The sequence below is a fragment of the Ceratotherium simum genome, chromosome 5, assembly GCF_057802395.1.
Source record: "Ceratotherium simum simum isolate JZ-2026a chromosome 5, ASM5780239v1, whole genome shotgun sequence".
Lineage (NCBI taxonomy): Eukaryota > Metazoa > Chordata > Mammalia > Perissodactyla > Rhinocerotidae > Ceratotherium > Ceratotherium simum.
The window spans coordinates 21,676,433-21,694,982 of record NC_141904.1 but is presented as its reverse complement, the minus strand read 5'-3'; the positions used below and the strand labels follow the sequence as shown (position 1 = coordinate 21,694,982).

At 41.3% G+C, this 18,550-nt stretch overlaps 1 protein-coding gene across 1 annotated transcript in view; it reads left to right on the top strand.

The window, feature by feature from the left end:
* LOC101394604 (collagen alpha-4(VI) chain-like) overlaps nucleotides 1-5,244 on the top strand; it is an 88,354-nt gene extending 83,110 nt beyond the window's left edge. Inside the window, exons 36-37 of the mRNA XM_087430575.1 lie at nucleotides 416-645; nucleotides 4,991-5,244. Of these exons, the coding sequence (XP_087286701.1) occupies nucleotides 416-645; nucleotides 4,991-5,166 (406 nt within the window). The 3' untranslated portion in view covers nucleotides 5,167-5,244. The remainder of the gene's footprint in view (nucleotides 1-415; nucleotides 646-4,990) is intronic.
* Nucleotides 5,245-18,550: the final 13,306 nt, after the last annotated feature.

Here is an 18,550-nt window from a genome sequence, read left to right as displayed (position 1 = left end):
AATGCCAGCCCTTGACCTGACCCAAACCACTGGGGTAAATGCTCCTGTGTTTGACAACTCTGATATGGTTTGATTTTTCTTTTCTTATTTTTAATATTAAGAGTAATACAGGACCAATATAAAAAATGCAAAGAGCACATAAGTGTACAAAAGCAAAAAATGAAAATTTTCCATTCCACCACATCCCCCCATCCTCTAATCCCATGTCCCGGAGGTAAAATTGATAATGCTAAACATATTGTTCTGACGTTTCTCCAAACACCTCTGCAAACCTAGGGAAATAGCTAATGCAACAACGAAGCATCAGGAAATGCCCGAACCAAAATCTTACTGAGCCCAGCAGTACCAACTGGGACTTGAGCTCCCAGCTCCTGGGGTTCGGTTCTGCAGTTCGACGTGGGTTGTTTCTGTACAGGGTTCCCAAGCGCCGGTTTGGCATGTCTGGCTCTGCTGATGACTTGGAAGCACTTGAAGCCATAGACTTTTTCCTAGAGGAGAATATAAAAGCCACGATGCCATCAATAGCTCAGCAAGAAGTACTTGAAAATTATGGAAAGAATGCATATGCTGCTGAAGAAAATGAGGAAAAAATGCCTGCAAAACAAAAAGAAACTGGAAAGGAAAGAAATTCAGGCACTGTCTATGGTAAAACCAAACCTGCTTCTTGCTCTTTAGGTTGAATTCACTTTTTAAAATCTGTATTTGAAAAAATTCCTGTGGCTGGCCCAGTGGTATAGTGGTTAAGTTCATGTGCTCCGCATCGGCAGCCCGGGGTTCGCAGGTTTGGATCCTGGGCATGCACCTACACACCGCTTATCAAGCCATGCTGTGGCGGCATCCCACATATAAAGTAGAGGAAGATGGGCACAGATGTTAGCCCAGGGCCAATCTCCCTCAGCAAAAAGAGGAGGATTGGCGAGGGATGTTAGCTCAGGGCGGATCTTCCTCACACACACACACACAAAATTCCTGTGCACTATGTTAGCATGCAAATTTTGGCTTTTTATACACTTTCATTCCAAATGCACAATTTCATGTATGCAGCTAAAGAAATTAGTTTAAGAAAACATATGAAGGCAACTTTCATCTGACTGTAACACTGGGTCTGAGTGGAGGCGATTTCTGGGAGTTTTGTGGAGGCACACCCTATGAAGTGTCTGTGCTTCATTGCAAAGAAGCAATGATCTGTTGCAGAAGTGGGGAACATACTCCTGACCTTGAGGGAAAATGCACCGGCTTGTAGAGGCTCCTTCCTGCATGAGTGGCCACATAAGTTCTGACCAAGTTTAAGCAACATTTTGGATCCATCTAAAACATCAGTTTTGCATTACAACATGTAGTAATGCAAATGCCCTGTTACCTCTTACATGGGATCAACAAATTAAACAAAACACTAAACATTGGAAACAAATTTGGGAGGATTTGACTCTGAAGTTTTTAAAAGGCAGGGAAAAGATAGCTGGAAGAGATTCTAGTGAGTGATGCGGTCAGTCCTGCTTAGATTAAATGAGAGATAATTGCCCAGAGGTTTTGAATGTGCCTAAGGGGTTCTCCATCTGGGGCTGCTAGCTGGGTGGCCATGGGAAAATTGTTTAATCTCTCTGTGGCTTGGTTTTCTGATCTGTAAAGTGGGGATAATGCAAATACCTACCTCATAGTGTTGTTCTGAGAATAAAACTTGATAATTCATGTGTTTCCCACATAGTAAGCATACAACTTAGTTGTTATGATGCTGGTGTTATGTCCTGCCTCTTAGGAAATGCATGTCCAAAGGAAAAACATAACCTGGCAGACATGGGAATAGGCAATTCCAGCAGGGACGGTAACATTTCACCTCCTTTGGCTAAAAATTAAGCATAGGAGAACTTCTCTTGTTGATGATCATATTTTCAGTATATAGTATCCTCAGGTAATCTTACTAAGGCAGGGATTTTCAGTCTTGGCTGTAAATTAGAATCACCTGGGAATCTTTAAAAATTCTCTGTGCCCAGACCTCACCCCAGACCCATTCAATCAGAATCTCTGGGTGTAGGACTTAAACCCAGTGATTCCAATGAGCAGCCGAGAGTGAGAACCACTGCTCTAAGGCATCTTTTCCCACAAAGTTAAGGTAAAGAGACGGAGGAGAGCTTGCTGGTCATCTAATTCAATCCTATTCACAGACAAAAACCCGAGGCCTAAAGGTTCCCGAAGTTCCCCACCCACTCTGTAACTCGGCTCTGGCCAGTCCCTCTCCCAGGGCATTCTGAGGCCACTCTGGATGCCACTTTGGAATGGAAAGCCAAATCCCAAACACCACTCTAGTTATTCTCCTCTCCTCACCCCCACCTCCCACTGGGGACCAGATCGGGGCGTGACTTCCTCCTCAGCATCTCTCAGATCCATCCCCTTTCCCCACATCTTCCCTCTTAACACCTTGGCTTTCATGTGAATGTAGTTGCGGAACTTTCTATGCTCTCATTTCTTCCAGTTTGTCCTCCTTCCAATTCCATTCTGAATACCAAATTAATTTTTTCTAAAATGCAAATCTGGTCATGTCATTTCTCTTCTTCTATAGTTCCGCATTGTTTATAAGATGACGTCCAGGTGCCGGGGTAGGGCACACAGGCCTCTGCGATTAGACCCCTGCAGTGGTCCTCTGGGGCCTTACGGGCTGCCACTTCCCTACGTAGACCGTATGTGCTATTTGCAGTCACCCCTTATGCCCTGTTATTTATTCCAAGTCTCCATGCCATTGCTCACCCTCACCTGCCCGTCTACATCCTCTCTCTCCACAGTGTCCACCTGGACGGCATCTACTCATCTTTTACTACTCAGGTCAAGTTTCACTTCTCCTTAGGGTCCTTTCTGGCCCCGGGTGGTATTAAATTTTCATGGTATCCTTTGTCCCCCTGTATCTTAAGCCGAATTCTGCCATAGCATCTGCAACCTTTTATTGCACCTACTTGTGCAGAATTCAATGAGTGTCATCTCTCTTCACAGAAGCCAGGCTGATCTTGGTATATTTTCAATTTCAGTGTTATCTCCAAAGCACACAGATCTATTTTTTGATTTTCTCCTCCAAGTAGGGCTACATTTTAAGACATATATACCAGGAGACAGAACCAGCCTAGGCAAAATTGCAGTTTCATTGAAGCTGCCCTTCGTTCCTATCCAACTCTCTTCTTTCTCTCTCCCTTTTCTTTCCTTCATTCCTGGATTCCATGGACTTGCTTGAGTAAAACTGATTGCTGCTGCAGGATTCTTCCAAGAAAGCACAAGTCAATTCTCATGGTAAAAAATAATGCAAATATAAAACTGGGGGCTAGCAATAATTGCTTGGGTGAAAACTTATTGGCCCCCCTAATGCCATATCATACTGATAAGAGAAAAATTAAGACTCTGAGGCTTCCTGAGAGTTAGGTTACAAAGAATACCTTGGAGATAATTATTTTAAGGCGTTGAGGATTTACTCACCTATAGCCGTGCTGACCAACCACTATCCACATTGGCTATTTAAATTTAAATAATTTGAAATTAAATAAAACTAAAAATTCAGTTCCCTGGTTGCAAAAGCCACATTTCAAATTCCCAGCAGCCACATAGGCAGTGGCTACTGTATTGAACAGTGCAGATATGGAACATTTCCCTCATCGCAGAAAGTTCTGGACAGTGCTGCTCTAGAAGTATAATCTAGAGAAGCAGCCCCTGATTGTCTGCCAGACTAGAGGCAAGGGGGGAGCTTCTTAAGGTAAAAGTCACAAAGTGTCACTTGGAAACTGAATGATCTGAGTAAACAAGTCCTTGGCTTGTCGGTTTGGAATCAGTTTGTAATGGTAGAGGTTGGTGCCAGCTGATTTCTGAGGCCCAAATCAACTTGTTGAACCTACAAAGTACAGTCAAAAATTCACCATTGGAATGTTTTTCTGTTGACTCTGACACATTTTTGAAAGAAGCATTTGCTGTGGTTTCATCTCTTGGGCCTTTGCTATCTTACACCTTCCAGAGTCAGTCATGCAGCAGGCCAATTTCAATGTGCCTGTTCAAGGCATAGGACAATTTCCATGATAACTCTTCACCCTGCTAAGAGTGTATCTCATTCTCTTGGGTCCAGTGCATTTGGTCACTCCTCAAGAAAACTGGTCTGTGCTAATTATACTAATGAGAGGTTAGTAGGCAGCTTCCTAGGAACAGACCATGAATTTTAACTCTTGCTTTCTGGAGACATTGTCCTCTTTATTTGTGGGTGCTTGGAAGGCCCAGGGGAAACTACCTGGAGGATAATGTTATTCTGTGCTGTCGGGCTGACCTGAGACAAGAATATTTTCTATGACATAAAGTGTACCCGAAGAAATCTGTTCTCCCTAGAAATCAGAGGTTACCTACCTGGGAAAATTAATGTCTGATTTAAAATTCAAGGCATCCCAGATCTTGCTCTGTTGTAACTTGTTGATTCTCAATGCTATTTTTCATTTTCCAGGAACAAGATGTTTTTCTTTTAATGGATATCTTAACTTCTTGGGCAATGTCAGGTTACAGTAAATAATAAACAAGCTGGATTTGCTTAGGCTTTTAGAAGGCTGGATGGGTTTGAGGTTGGGCAAGGGATTGAGATGTTTGAAAAAAGAGGGAAATAAGCATAATAAGCAAGTGAAGTGTTCTCAGTATTAGAAAGCTATAGTCACATTCATTTACTCACTCATTTATACATTGTGTGGTATATCCACCATATGCCAGGTACTGTGCAAAATATAGCTAGAACTGTATTCCACCTTTCACATATGTTATGTGACACCATACAACAAACTTGTGATGTAGGTTTTTTAAAAAATATTGCTTTTATGGTTGAGGAAATTGAGGCTCAGAGAGGTTAAGTTACTTGCTCAAGGTCACACAGCTAGTTAGTGGTGAGGCTGGGATTCATTCCCAGATCTGTAGCTCCAAACCATTGCTCCTTTCCTGTCATGCTTGGGCAGGAAATTCAGTTCTCTCTGCATATGTTTTTTTCCAGGTCCTTGTTCTATGGATCCAATGGAAGGCGAGTGCCAGGATTACATCCTGAAATGGTACTATAACAAGGAAGAGCGGGCTTGCCAACAGTTCTGGTATGGCAGCTGTGGGGGCAATGCCAACCAGTTTGATACCAAGGAAGAATGTGAGGCTCGCTGTGTCCCAACACGCCTATAGAGTCAGGCAGAGCCTCCTTATTGCTGCCTCTGTTGTAATAGCTGATGAAACCGAGATTACCTTTCCTGAGACAGCACCACACAGCTCGTGAGGGATGATGCCCACTCTCCAATCTCAGAGGTCGGACTCCTAACCCCCTGAATTTTTTCCTGCCCGCGAGGACTTGGGCCAGATGATTTCTAATTTGAGAAGGACTGCATTCTAGTAGTTAAAAAAAGTAGCCAAAACTTTCCTGAAAATTATTTAAATAATTTAGAACTGAATGAAAAGGAAACTTGAACCTGACCTATAACATTACTTCAGAATTTTTTTGGCTGTGTAGCAAAAGAAATATCAATGTAAGTAGTGAGTAAAAACTATTTTGGAAATGAGTTGAAACTTGATTTCTCTTTTAACACTAGAGAACCCGAAAGTATTAGTCAAAGTGGAGGTCTGGAAAAAGGGGCATGTAATGTGAGATTTCATCCTCACTACCTTGTGTCAAAATAAAGGCATTGTTGATGAATTCATTGGTGTAAGACCACATGTGATACCTGCTCACTGCCATCCTTTGTGACCTAGCACTCGATGGAGAGGAGACAGCAGCGGCTTTGCTGTGGGACTGATCCTTTGTCATCAATTACAGTGACTCTTGTCCTTCAAAACTTGGTGACTAAACAATTAAGGCTGATGTTGTCAATGCAAATATGAAACGAAGGGTCTAGGTCCATCTTGGATGAAACATTTTGCGATTTAGACAGTGAGGATCCTTGTGATTTTGTGAGATTTTCCTCTGGTTCACAGCTCGGTTCTCCATGCCTCTGAACTTGGGCCCAGCTTCAGGGCAGAACTGGGCATTGTGTGGAATTCTAGAGCTGCCGATATTGAGGGTGCCTGGTGCGGGGCCTCTGGAGGATCCCGTATGAGTCTGCTTGGGCTGCCATAACAAAATACCGCAGACTGGTGGCTTAACCAACAGAAATTTGTTTCTCACAGTTCTGGAGACTGGAAGTCCAAGATCAAAGTGCTGGCCGATTTGATTCCTGGTGAGAGCTCTCTTCCTGGCTTGCAGATAGCTGCTTTCTCCCTGTGTCCTAATACAGGCTTTCCTCTGTGGAGAGGGAGAGAGAGAGTGGGGAAGTGCAAGCACTAGCGGGCTCTCTGTGTCTCTACTTATGAGGACACTAATGTCACTGGATCAGGGCCCCAGCCTTATGGCCTCATTTAACCGTAAATTACCTCCTAAAGGCTCTATCTCCAAATACAGTCACGTTGGGAATCAGGGCTTCAACATATGAATTTGGGGGGGGACACAAACATTCAGTCCATAACATATCACAAGCAGCTAGCGGTTGCCCCCCAGGGACCCAGAGGGGAGCTTGCTCTCTGGTAAGTTTCTGGTGTGATTTCTAGAATCCTTTTTGTTCCTCCTCTCAGCCTAATGACACTGGAGATGGGATGGGAACCAGCTTTATACAAAATGATCATAGAAACACTAAAATTCTATTCCATTTTTATGACAATTATTTTTATTTGATCACAAAAGGGTAACTATGTGTTCATGGTGGCAAATTTGTAAAATACAGAAGTGCACATGGAAGAAATAAAGATCATGTATAATCTTTTCTCCCAAAGGTAACCATTTTGGCATAATCCAGGTTTTTTCTAATGCCAAGAATACTATCTTTTTTTCTTTCTTCCTTAACACACTACATTGTAACTGATTTTGGCTAAAGCATTTTCATGTTGGGAATGAAATGGCAGATGTTCCGTCTTGCTTGGCACAGCTGCTCATCGTGCATTTCTCTCTTTTAGGGATAACCTCAACTTCCTGGGCGTAAAGGGGCCAAGCTTAACTATCCTGAGGATGTATGTGATTTGAGCCGTGATCTGTCTATTTTCCACTTATTCCCACCCTGCCCTTCCCATGTCTAGGAGTTGAGAACAAAGGCAAAGATTCAATAATAAGAGGACCATTGGGAGGTGTGATGTTCAAGTGTGTTGGTTGTTCCCATCCTTGGAATGCTTATGAGGTCCACCTGCAGTTCTCTCTGCATTTATAAGGCGGTGGTAAAACCCTTCCGTGAAGTTCCTCTGACCCTAGCAGAAAGTTTACTTGAAAAACCATGAGGTACAGAGACGATCTGACTGAGACACACAAACAATTACCCTATTGTTTTAGATGGTATTCATCCCCACTCATGTATACACGGTTTATAAAGCACTTTCCCACATTATCTCATGTATTTGCCCACTCCCCCACGAAATCTCGGATGTTGCCATTGTTCTTCCCAGCTTTTCCTATTGTTCTTCCCATTCTCAGAGAAGTGAAGTGGCTTGACCTTGACACATAGCAGAAACTGGCCTTGAACTCCTTTTGATCCCAACACTCCGGCTGCTTTTGTTCTACTCCATTCCTTCCAAAACGTTAGCTGCCACCAGAGAATTCTGAAGGTCAGAGCCACAGGGGAAGGAGGATGGGCTGAGACACAAGAAAGGAATTTCCTGCTTGACATAAGCTTGACCTGACTGTCTGCCTTGGATGCTCCCCTCTCACTCCTGGAGGTTCTGGTCTGGTCCTAGGTGTAGGAGAGGAAGAAGCAGGAATGGACTGAAAGAGAAGTTGAACTGTGATGCAGAGCAATCCTGATGACAGCCTTGGCCAAGCCCACAGGGAGCTCTGGAGCTAAAGGGGCTTGTCCGAGTTGCCCCAGGGTGGGCTGAAATGGCTGGGCCTATATCCCCTTCCTCCATTGGCCACTGGATGTGGGTTGCCCGGGAAAGGGCATGCCCATGGGTGAGGCAGCTCTGCAGCTGTGGCAGACCCCAAAAGGGCATAGCTGAAGGCCATCCACCAACAGTGCTCCTAGCAGCTGGGGCAACAAGTCCTTCATTGAACGGGGACGTGGGTGGCGCATCTCCATGTCCATCACTGTGTTTCTACTTGGAATGTCCTTTTGCATTCTGTTTCCAAATTTCTTTAGCTTCCTTAATCCAACAGGTCACACTCAAAAGCATTAGTATGGCATGCAGGGCCTCAGAGATCTGATCTTTGCATCCATCTCTAGCCTCGCTAATGGTGGCAGTTGTTCTGACCCTCCAACTTTTCACTTGAACAATACTAAATAAATCACTTGTAGTTTCTTGGAAATTACATATTCTGTCCATCCATGCTTTTGCTCTTGGTGATACTTCTGTGGGTAATACCTTTAATTCATTTGTTTGAGAAATATTTAATAGGCGTCTACTATGTACCAGATCCATTATCTATGTCAAAATCCAGCTCAGCTCTCATTGCTTCTGTGAAAACTTCTCTCATTATCCCCTTTCAAGAAAGAATTAATCCTTATCTACTGTAGGCTGCCTTGTACACACTTCTCTTTTTGCCCTTTTGCCGTTATATTTATGCCATTTGCCCACTAGTCTCCTTAGACTATGAGACTTTTCACCTTGGAATTGCCTGCCCTGCACAGAGTCTGATACATTTACTTTTGGTTCTGATTTTTTAACTCTCTGCTTCCTTTCAAAGGCTATTAGAAATGTCTCCCCAACAATGCTTGACACTTTCTTTCCTTCCCTATCTCTTGCTCTAGAAAAACTCTTTGCTTTATAGATGTTCTGCATTTGTTTCAGACACCAGGACATCAGTGCCCCATCAGCTAAGTGGAAAAAGTTTATGTGTTTTTAATTTCTCCCTTAGATCTGTTAGCTCATCAATTATCACCAGGCACTGCTTTGAGGATATTAATTATTCTGATGAAGGAATTAAGACACCGAAAGGTCCAGTGACATCAAATCTCACGACTTGCATGACATCAGATTTCATGATCTGCAAAGTTTAAGGGTTTTAACCATTGTGTAACTTGAGTTTAACCATATAAGGGATTTTGTTGATCTTAGAAAATAGGAGGACTTAGGATTGCTAGGCTCAGAACTTGGTTCCCAGCCATCTATCAAAGTGTACAAATGAATCCAAGGATTTTTCCTCAGCTCTCCTGAGTGGAGCTCATAGTGACTGGGCACTTTCCCAGTGTTTCTCCTCTGTTTAATTTTTGCTATCTTGTGATCTCATGGTGGATTATTCCTTTAATTTTTGAATAATCCCAAAGGTATATTTTTAATACAGCTAAGGATTCACTGTTGGGATTATGGTGTTATGGTAAATACCAAAACTGGGGCACCTGAAATCAGCACCTCAGTTGAAAAATTCACATCCTTCTATAGGCAGAGATATCCAGTGACTGATCAATATCGAGTTACAAAAGCCCAGCGCCACAACTTAGGACAACTGTTAAAGGGCCATCCCAGATCAGAGCTGCTTGTAGGATTGGCTGTGGCCTTCGTTTAGACTATAGCACAGCCCAACTTCTCTCTCTGCCTAATTTGACTTTCTTCCCTTCCCTTCCGCAAGTTTTGGCCTCAGGGGCACTCCCTGATAAATATCCTGCGTGCTAATCTCTGTTTCAGAGACTGCTTCCTGGGGTCCCCCGTATGCCTTTGCAGAGGGAGGTGCCAGGGACTGGAAAGCAGAACATGGGTGCTAATAATGTTCTATTCATCTATCGGACTTGTTTTTTCACAGGTATTTACTTTATATGCATTCATTAAAGTGTAAATTTATGTTTTATGCAGTTGGTTTATGATTTATGCATCACAGTAATCCAGAAATTTCTTAGAAACATAAATCCAGGACATGTGAGCTGATGTTATTGTCACACAATCCTGGATTCAGGAAAGTAAAAACACGTTCTCTGTTGGCCTAAGTTGATCTCCTTCTTTGGAAGTGGCAGTGGACTCTTCATTATGCACTTATGAGTAGACACATTTTAAAAGCATAATTTTTTTATGCATCAGAACACAGCAATTGCATCAGAATTCCTTCTGTTAGGAAGAGAAAAACTCAGACTAGGTCCTGGTCTTGATTTATTAATCGCTTTCCTCAGGGGAAACTAAAGAGTGATGTCAGAATATTCAGTCCCATTTTAATCTCAGGGTCCTTTGAAATACCTTCGTTTTGACTCTTAGAACTGGACAGGGGCTTAGAGAGAAACTTATAAGGGTAGATGTCAGAAGTAATATCTATTCATTCAAAAAAAATGTTTACTAAGCGCTTATTGAGTTCTTATATGCTAAGAACTCTTCTTTTAGCTTGGGATATGTCAGTGAAGAATAAAGAAAAACATCTTTGCTCTCATATGCTCACATAGTTAACTGTTTTCTGGTGCGTGGTGAGAGCATCTGAAATCTACCTTCTTAGCAAATTTCCAGTGTACAAAATAGTATTAGTAACTATAGTCATCATGCTGTACATTATCTCTCTAGGCTTATTCATCCTACATGATTGCAACTTTGTACCCTTTGACCAACATCTCTGCGTTTCTCCCACATCCCTCACCCTGATAACCACTGTTCTACTCTCTGTTTCCAAGTATTTGGCTTTTTTAGATTCCATGTATAGGTGAAATCATGCAGTATTTTTCTTTCTGTGTCTGGGTTATTTCCCTAGTGTGATGTCCTCCAGGTTCATCCATGTTGTTGCAAATGGCAAGATATCCATCCTTTTTAAGACTTAATAATATTCCACTGTATATACATACCATAATTTCTTTATCCATTCGTTTGTCAGTGGACGCTTAAGTTGTTTCCACATCTTGGCTATTGTGACTAATGCTGCTGTGAACATGAGAGCACAGATATCTCTTCTAGGTATTGATTTCAATTCCTTTGGAGATACACCCAGAAGTGGGATTGCTGGACCATATGGTAGTTCTATTTTTAATTTTTTGAGGAACCTTCATACTATTTTCTGTAATGGCTATACCAATTTACATTCCCTCCAACTGTGTACAAGGCTTCCCTTTTCTCCATATCCTCACCAACATTTATCTTTGTCTTTTTGATAACAGCCATCCTAACAGCTGGGAGGTGATATCTCATTGCAGTTTTGATTTGCATTTCCTTGATGATCAGTACCTCTTCATGTACTTGTTGGCCATCTCTATGTCTTCTTTGGAAAAATACCTATTGAGGTCCTTTGCTCATTTTTCAATCTGCTTGTTTGTTTTTTTGCTGCTGAGCTGTATGAGTTCCTTATATATTTTGGATGTTAACCGCTTATCAGATATGTGATTTGCAAATATTTCCTCCCATTCTGTAGGCTGCCTTTTCATTTTGTTGATGGTTTATTTTGCTCTGCAGAAGCTTTTTAGTTTGATGTGGTCCCATTTGTTTATTTTTGCTTTTGTTGCCTGAGCTTTTGTGTCATATTCAAAAAGTCATTGCCAGTTAGTAAGATGGCAAAGTAGGAGATACCTATCAGCCTTTGTCTCCTCACAAAAACCCAACAGTTAAGACAGCCATCCATGAACAAAAACAACCCTAAGAGGGCTGAAGAATTTAGTTAAGAACCTCCAGTAACACAGTGGAGCAAAAAATGGAGAATAACTACACAGAAGAGATCACTGGGGAGATTGCCTTAGCTGAGGCATCTGGAGACAACTGGAGACAAACACGGAGGTCAGAGGCTATCAGGATCAGCCACGCAGCGGTGCCATCTGCTGCCATCTCACTGGTGGCCTGGTCTGCGGAGGACCCTGGCAGCTTTTGCCAGTGAGGACTTCACAGCCTCAGCGACAGCTGCAGATTCCCCACAGCTTTCATAGCAAAGGACCTTGTAATGTTTGTTGGCATGGACTCCAGCAGTCTGCTCCACAGAGGTCACCAACGGCTTTTGCCACTGAGGTACCAACAGCGATAGCTGCCATGGACCCCCAAAAGGGAGAAGCTGCAGTGCACCCCCAAGAAGGAGCTGCTGTCATGCTGCCTGGGACTAGGACTGCCAGACCCCCCTAATCCCATGCACACCCCAGATCCCAGAGCTGTGGCTGCTCTGCATGTGCCCACACTCCAGACTCTGGCTTCACAGTTGCTGTGTGCACACCTATGTCTCAGGCACTGGAGCCACTGCTGCTGCAGGCTAACCAGCACCCCAGACCCTAGAGCTGCTGTCTCTTAGTGCATACCTGCATTCAGAAACTGACTGCATGGCTGCTTAGTGCTTGCCTGCATCTCAAGCACCCAAGTCACTATGCTGTGGGCGAGCCAGCCCCCTGGACCCCAAAGCCACTGTCACTCTGTGAGCACCCATGCACCAGATACCGGCTCCACAGGCACCCACCCCTGAGGTGTTAGAGCCACCACCACTGCAAGCTAAACAGTGCTCCACACCCTGGAGCTGCTGTCACTCTGTGGGCACCAGTACTCCAGACCCCAGCTCTGTGATTGCTCCATAAGCACACATGCATCAGACCCCAGTGCCACCACCACTGCAAGGGCACCCACAAGCTGGACCCAGAACCAAGAGGAATCCCCTTGGGCATGACATCCCTCATGGGAGAAAAAGAGATCGAGTGGTCCTTAGCACTTCACCATTGAAGATCCCAGCAGCCTTTACTGCTGCTACAGAACCTGCAGCCTTGGTTGAGGACCCCTGCAATCTTCACTGACACTGACCTCAGCTGACAGAGCTGCACAGAGACTATGCCATTGGGCTTTCCCAAGATCTGAAACCACCACACCCCACCCAGCTGGTGCCCTAGCACCCACCTGCAGGTGAGAGAGTTTGTATATCTGGAAGAGATGACTGCGTCAACAAATGTGCAGACATCAACCAAGGCTGCAAGAAACAAGAAAAATCAAGGAAACATGACACAACCAAAGGAACACAATAATTTTCCATTAACTGACACCAAAGAAATGGAGATCTATGAATTTCCTGAAAAGAATTCAAGAAAATTGTATTAAGGGAGCTCAGCAAGTGACAAGAGAATACAGATAGACAACTGAATGAAATCAGGAAAACAATACATAAACAAAAGGAAAAGTTCAATAGAGAGATAGAACTCATAAAAAGGAACAAACAGAAATTTTAGAGCTGAATAATACAATCAATGAAATAAAACAATGCAAGAGAGAACATCAACAGCAGACTTGATCAAGAAGAAGTAAGAATCTGTGATCTTGAAGACAGGTCATTTGAAATTATTCAGGCAGATGAGAAAAAAGAAAAAAGAATAAAAAAGAGTGAAGTAAGCGTATGTGAATTATGGGATACCAATAAGAAAAACGATATTTACATTTTGGGAGTTTCAGAAGGAGGAGCAAGAAAGGGGCAGAAAGATTATTTAAAGAAATAATGGCTAAGACTCCTTAAATCTGGGGAGAGATATGGGCATCCAGGTACATAAAGCTCATAAATCCCCCAACAGATTCAACCCAAAGAGGAAGTCATTGAGACACATTATAATAAAACTGTCAAAAATCAAAGAGAATTTTGAAAGCAGCAAAAAAATAACCCTCATAAGGCTATAAGCAGATTTCTCAGCAGAAACTTTGCAGGCCAGGAGGTAGTCGGATGGTGTATTCACAGTGCTGAAAGAGAAAAACTGGAACCAATAATACTTTACTGGACAAAGCTGTCCTTCAGAATCAGAGGAGAGATAAAGACTTTTCCCAGACCAACAAAAGCTGAGGGAGTTCATCACCATTAGATCCATCTTACAAGAAATGCTACAGGGAGTTCTTCAAGCTGAAATGAAAGGATGCTAATTAGTAACAGGAAAACATATGAAAGTATAAAACTCATGTTAACGGTAAGTATATAGTCAAACTCAGAACATTCTAATACTGTAATGGTGTGTGTAAATCACTTAACTCTAGTGTGAAGGTTAAAATACAGAAGTATTAAAAATAACTATAGTTACAATAATTTGTTAGTGGATATACAATATAAAAATGTGTAAATTGTGACTAAAATATTAAGTGTCGGGGGGGAGTAAAAGAGTAGAGGTTTTGAATGTGTTTGATGTTAAGTTATCAGCTCGAAACAGACTGGTGTAAGTATAAGATCTTTTATGTAAGCCTCATGGTAACCATAAAGCAAAAACCAATAGTAGATACACAAAAGATAGAGAGAAAGAAATCAAAGCATATCACTACAGAAAATCATCAGTTCACAAAGCAAGACAGCAAGAGAGGAAGAAAAGAACAAAAGAACTACAAAAGAGCCAGAAAACGATGAACAAGATGGCAATAGTAACTTATTACTTGTTGGTCATTATTTTAAATGTAAATGGATTAAAGTGTCCAATCAAAAGATATCTAGTGGCTTAATGGATTAAAAAAAAAACAAGACCCAACTATATGCTGCCTATAAGAGACTCACTTCAGCTTTAAGGACACACAGAAGCTGAAAGTGAAGGGTTGGAAAAAGATATTCTGTTGAAAGGGAAACCAAAAGAGAGTAGGAATAGCTATACTTATATCAGACAAAATTGTCTTTAAGTAAAAAACTGTAACAAGAGACAAAGAAGATCATTATATAACAATAAGGGGATCAATTCATCAAGAGAATATAACAATTATAAATATATATGCACCCAACATTGGAGCACCCAAATATATTAAGCAAATACTAACACATCTGAAGGCAGAAATAGCCAGCAATACAATAATAGTAGGGGACTTCAATACCCCACTTTCATCAATGGATTGATCATCCAGATAGAAAATCAAGACAGAAATATTGAACTACACCTTAGACCAAACAAACGTAATGGACATATATAGAAAATTCCATCCAATGGTAGTAGAATACACATTCTTCTCAAGCACATACAGAACATTCTCCAGGATAAATAATATTTTACGTCACAAAACAAGCCTTAACAAATTTAAGAAGATTGAAAGTGCTGAAGTGTTCAAGCATCTTTTCTGACCACAATGGTATGACACTAGAAATCAATAACAGGAGGAAAGCTGGAAAATTCGCAAATATGTAGAAATTAAGCAACACACTCAAAAACAATTAAAATATCAAAGAAGACATCAAAAGGGAAATAAAAAAAAACTTGAGACAAATGAAAATGGAATTATAACATACCAAAGCTTATGGGATGTGGTAAAAGCAATTCTAAGAGGGAAGTTTATAGTGATAAATGTATGCAGTAAGAAAAAAGAAATCTCAAATAAACAACCTAACTTGGCACCTCAAGGAACTAGAAAAAGAAGAACAAACTAAGGCCAAAGTTAGCAGAAGGAAGTAAATAGCAAAGAGTAGAGCAGAAATCAATGAAATAGAGACTAGAAAGACAACTGAAAAGATCAATGGAAGTGGTTTTCTAAAAAGATAAACAAAATTGTCAAACCTTTACCTAGGCTAAGAAAAAAAGAGGAAATTCAAATGAGTCAAATCAGAAATGAAAGAAGACATTATAACTGATACCACAGAAATACAATAGATCATAAGAGATTATTACGAACATACAATGGATCATAAGAGATTATTATGAATAATTATACCACAACAAATTGGATAACCTAGAAGAAATGAATAAATTCCTAGAAACATACAAGTTACCAAGACTGAAGCATGAAGAAATAGAAAATCTGAACACACCAATAACAAGTAAGAAGATTGAATCAGTAATCAAAAATCTCTCAACAAAGAAAAGTTCACGTTTTGTGTCAGGCTCAGCCTATTGATAGTGACGCTATTGGCTAGAAAGTGGGGGCACTTACCTGGGTGAAGACTACTTCTGGCAAGCTCCCATAAACATTTCCCTGACCGGAACCAACGTCGTGGCTGGACTGGCACTTGTGGTTCTTATTATGATTGCAAGACTCACCTCAGCAACATTAGGAAACTTTGAAAAAACCCCAAAGTTTATTACTCACAAGTCCTGGAGGGCACACAGTATGTCTGGGACCAAACCATGAGGTCGTGGGTAGAGGGGTGGACGTAGGGTTCTGCCATTGGGGTTGAAAGTGAGATGCCTAGGGTTTCACAGGTTGGGTCTTTATTGGGGAATTTAAAATATAAGAGTGGGAATTAAAGTGCAGGAAGGGAAACGAGGGGTCACTCAATAGTCAGTTATCTAGATCAGCTAGGGCTTTCTAAAAGGGGAACTTTGTGGGTAAGGAGCCTGGCTCTTTATCTAGGTGTGTAGCTGGTAATGTGTTCATTTGAGATGGATGTCTTTGAAGTGGATGCCTCAGCAGTCAAAAGCTTAATGTCAGGCACTTATGTTATATGAAAAGTGCTAATGTCGGGGAGTTACACAACAGCCCAGAACCAGATGGCTTCAATAATGAATGCTACCAAACATTTAAAGAATTAACAAGATCCTTCTCAAACTCTTCCAAAAAACTGACGAGGAGGAAATACTTCCAAACTCATTTTACAAGGCCAGCATTACCCTGTTACCAAAGCCAGATAAAGACACTAAAGAAAAGAGAACTACAGGCCAATATCCCTGATGAATATAGATGTAAAAATCCTCAACAAAATGCTAGCAAACTAAATTCAACAGCACCTTAAAAGGATCATACACTGAGATATCACCTTACTCCCATCAGAATGACTATAATCACTGAGACAAAAAACAACAAATATTGGAGAGGTTGTGGAGAAATGAGATCCCTCATTCACTGCTGGTAGGAGTGAAAACTGGTGCAGCTTCTATGGAAAACAGTATGGAGATTCCTCAAAAAACTAAAAATAGAAATACCCTATGAGCCAGCTATCCCACTACTGGGAATCTATCCAATGAACCTGAAATCAAGAATCCAAAGAAGCTTATGCACCCCTATGTTCATTGCAGCATTATTCACCACAGCCAATAATTGGAAGCAACCCAAGTGTCCCTCAACTGATGATTGGATCAAGAAGATGTTGTATATATATGCAATGGAATACTACTCAGCCATAAAAAAAGACAAAATCGTCCCGTTTGCAACAACATGGATGAACCTGGAGGGTGTTATGTTAAGTGAAATAAGCCAGAAAGATAAAGACAAACACCACATGATTTCACTCATATGTGGAATATAAACCAACACACGGACAGAGAAAACTGTATGGTGGTTACCAAGGGCAAGGGGGTTGGGGAGTGGGCACAAGGGGTGAAGGGAGGCATTTATATGGTGACTGACAAACAATAATGTACAACCAAAATTTCACAATGTTATAAACTATTAAGACATCAATCAAAAAGCAAAAAAGATCATATACTGTGATCAAGTGGGATTCATCCCTGGGATGCAAGGATAGCTCAACATGTGCAAATCAATAAGTGTGATACAACACATTAAGAGAATGAAGGAAAAAATCATATGTCATCTCAATAGATGCAAAAAATGATTTGACAAAATGCAACCTTCTTTCATGATAAAAACTCTCATCAAATTGGGTATAGAAGGAATGAACCTCAACATAATAAAGGCCATACATGACAATCCCACAGCTAACATCGTACTCAATGGTGAAAGTTGAGAGCTTCTCCTCGAAGACTAGGAAGAAGACAAGGGTGCCCACTCTCCTCACTCTAGTCAACATAATACTGGAAGTCCTAGCTAGAGAAATTAGGCAAAAAAGGAAATAAAAAGTATCCAAATCAGAAAGGAAGAAGTAAAATTGCCTCTGTTTGCAGATGTCATGATCTTATATACAGAAAACCCTAAAGACTCCACCCAAAAACTGTTAGAACTAATGAGCAAATTCAGTGAAGTTGCAGGATACAAAGCCAACATACAAAAATCAATTGTATTTTGTATACTAACAACAAACTATATACATATATATGTGTATGCATATATATATGTGTATGTATATACAAATATATACTCAAATTTTACGTAGTCAATTTACCAATCATTTCCTTTGTGGCTTCTCTTTTTGTTATTTTTTTTGGGTCTTTTCTCCTGTATTTTAAAAATAAAAGACAAAATTATATGAATGATATTTGCAACCATCACTTCCCTTAGCAAGAGCTCCCCCCATCTGTACCTGATTCTCCAAAGCTGGCGGTGGGAAGAGAATCTCTCAGCTGAGAGGACAACTGACAAAGAGAACAAACTGTGTCCCTTGAGTTTTGACTCCCTTTCTTACTGCCTCTTTTTCTCACTGCCACCACCACATTATCTCTTTGGGTTTCAACCTTTCCAACCCTACTCTACTAGGCAGTCTGGAAAGCTGAAAGCTCAATTTCCCAGACTCTCTTGTCACCAGGGAGACTGTGTGACTCAGTTACGGCTAATGAGAAGTACATGGGAGCCTGCTGGTGCTGCCTTTCCAGCTTCCTCATTCTTTTCACCTAGAATGTGGACATGAGGCTGGAGATGCAGAAGCCTTTGCTAAGGTTGGTAGAAAATTGGAAGAAGTCTGGATACTTGATGGTACAGACCTTAGACCTACCTGCCCTGGACTGCCTATCCTGGACATCCTGTCATGTGAGACAAATTCCTGGTTTGTTTGAGCTATTGTTTATCAGGATTTCTGAAACCAGCAACAAAACAGTATCCTAACTGATACATAGGCCTTCAGAGCTCCTCCTTTCAATTTCTAGTT